Raw genomic sequence first — 2,525 nt, 5'->3', positions numbered from 1 at the left:
AAGCTTATTATAATACTTTAATATATTTTCATAATTAGATATTATATTTATATATTGTTTCTTTACACACACACACACACATATGCTGGGGTTTGGGCAGGAGGAGGGAGCAGATGGGCAGGGTGGAGGAAGGGCCGTATCAACCCAGGTGCCCTTCTAGCTCTCTCTGCCAAGATAGCCCCCCCCAACCCCCACGGCCTAAAAGCTTAAAGCCCCTTCTTCAACTCTCCCCTTCAGGGCTGCCCCTATCACAGAGTCTCTTCCTGGACTGGTCTTTCCTTTGGTGGCGTCCCCCCCCTCACCTGGGGTCGCAGCCCCCTCCCTCTGGCTGGGGACTGGGAAGAGTGGCCAGGGTCCGCTTTTCCTCGGCCCGGCCCGGGGCCCGTTTCCACACGCGGGGTCAGAGCCCCCCTCACCTGGGGTCCCAACCCCCTCCGAGAGAGAGAGGCCGCCGGCCACGGACTGGGGTCCCTGTTTGACACCCGGTACACTCGCAGGCCTCGGGCCCAGGACGCGCCCTCCCACGGTCGGGTCCCACCTGCCGCCCGGGGAATCCCTGGTCCCTCCCCCAGGCCGGCGGCCCCTCCTCCGGATCCATGGAGCCGGGCCCAGGGGCCCCGGGCTCTTCCGCGGAGCGCCCGGAGGCCGGGCCCGAAGTCTCGGCGCCCGAGGGGCCCGCGCCGACCGCGTCGCCTTCGTGGGAGGCGGCGGGCGGCTCGCCGCCCTCGTCCCCGTCGCCCTCGGGGCTCTCCTCGCGGCCGACGACCTCGAGTCTAGGCGTGGGCAGGTCGCGGCTGCGCCAGGCCGGGTGGGGCGGGATGGCGGCCAGCGCGTTGCTGGAGGCCGGCCTGGCCCGCGTGCTCTTCTACCCGACGCTGCTGTACACCGTGTTCCGCGGAAAAGTGCCGGGCCGGGCGCACCGCGACTGGTACCACCGCATCGACCCCACGGTGGTGCTGGGTGCGCTGCCGCTGCGGAGTATGACGCGCCGGGTGAGCCGCGGCGGGGGAGCCGGGCCGGGAGGCCCGGCCGCGGCGGGACTGGGAGCCGGCGAGAGCCGCCCGCGCCTCGGCGGCCCTGTCTGAGCCCCCTCTTTGCCTCGGCAGCTGGTGCAGGACGAGAACGTGCGCGGGGTGATCACCATGAACGAGGAGTATGAGACGCGGTTCCTGTGTAACTCCTCAAAGGTGAGGGGCTGGGAGCGGGGCAGGGACAAGGGCAGGGGCACCCGCCAGCCCCGTCCGCCACCCTGGCTGGTCCTACGACAGCGGGGTGGGGGGGGAGGTCGGGGGAGAGGGAGCTGCAGGTGACTATGCCCCAGAGACACGTGCCCCAGGCTTTTCCGCCTCTTCAGGAGGAGGGTCCGCCCTCTAAGCTTAAATGGCTGTGGCTGGAGGTAGAAACTAATTGTGAAAGAGAAACCGATGTGAAAGGCATTTGAAAGTATAGTTGACAAAGTCTGACTACTCCTTTGTGCACAAATGTGTTAATTCCCGTAAATCAAGTCAGTAAGCAAATCGAAAGGCAATTTTTCTATGGCTTGCTGATTTCATTCATTCAAAACTTAGCACTATCAAGCACTGCCTTAGGCATTCAAGATGAAGACCCTATACTCTCGAAGAAGAAAAGCCACCCTCCGAGTCCCCAAGTATGTTTAATTTATCATAAAACGACCCCTTGAAAAATTGCATAGGCGTCATTTGGCATTGATTTGAGGGAGTTTTTATTTATATGTTAGCGATAAAGCGGAACTCCAAAGTATTGTCATAACAGAGTTCAGACCTAAAACAATTTTCATTAAGTTTCAATACTTGCTTGTGGAACTCTCCACACGGTTATTAGACATTGCGCTATCTTTATATAAAGATGTTGCCCTGGGATGCCTGGGTGGCTTAAGCATGGGACTCTTAATTTGGCTCAGGTCATGATCTTAGGTCTTGAGATCAGCCCCACCTCTGGCTCCCTTTTGGATGTGGAGCCTGCTTAAGATTCTCTCTCTCCCTCCCCTCCCCATGTCAAATAAATAAATAACGATGTTGCCCTATCTTTATCGTGTTGACATCTATTAGCACTACACAATCATCTTTCTTGTTTACTGATACAACCTGATGAAGAGGCTATTATTTCAACCGGTAGGTTTTTTTGTAACCTTAGAAATGGACTCACATTTAAAATATATTCATTAGTGATGACATACATTTTTAGGAAATGGATAACAGTTCCTTGGATTTCCCAGAGTACTTTGCTACAAGGCCTCAGGAATTATTAGCCACAATGTTAAATGTTCTTTAGTGTGGTCAGTCCTGTGGAGTAAGTCACAAAAAGTCCTTGGGTCTGAGGCACTGACGCTTGTACGATGCATCTATATTATCCAACTAGCCTAGAGAAAAGAAATCTCTTCGGCAGTGGTTCTCACATTTTAATAAGCATAAATACTGTCTGGCATTCTTGTTAAAATAGCAGATTCCTAGGTACAACCCCCCCAGAAATTCTGACTTAGGAACTTTAGGGTGGGATCCAGGAAT

General features: G+C 55.4%; 1 protein-coding gene across 1 annotated transcript; it reads left to right on the top strand.

Annotated features, from left to right (window-relative positions):
* Nucleotides 1–576: 576 nt before the first annotated feature.
* PTPMT1 (protein tyrosine phosphatase mitochondrial 1) lies at nucleotides 577–2,511 on the top strand. Its single transcript, XM_081798093.1, has 2 exons — nucleotides 577–992; nucleotides 1,107–2,511. The coding sequence occupies exons 1-2, from the start codon at nucleotides 597–599 to the stop codon at nucleotides 1,308–1,310; spliced, it is 600 nt and encodes a 199-aa protein (XP_081654219.1). The 5' UTR covers nucleotides 577–596; the 3' UTR covers nucleotides 1,311–2,511.
* Nucleotides 2,512–2,525: the final 14 nt, after the last annotated feature.

The sequence above is a fragment of the Leptonychotes weddellii genome, chromosome 11, assembly GCF_054177405.1.
Source record: "Leptonychotes weddellii isolate Sample4059 chromosome 11, ASM5417740v2, whole genome shotgun sequence".
NCBI lineage: Eukaryota > Metazoa > Chordata > Mammalia > Carnivora > Phocidae > Leptonychotes > Leptonychotes weddellii.
This window is presented reverse-complemented; position numbering and strand designations above follow the sequence as displayed.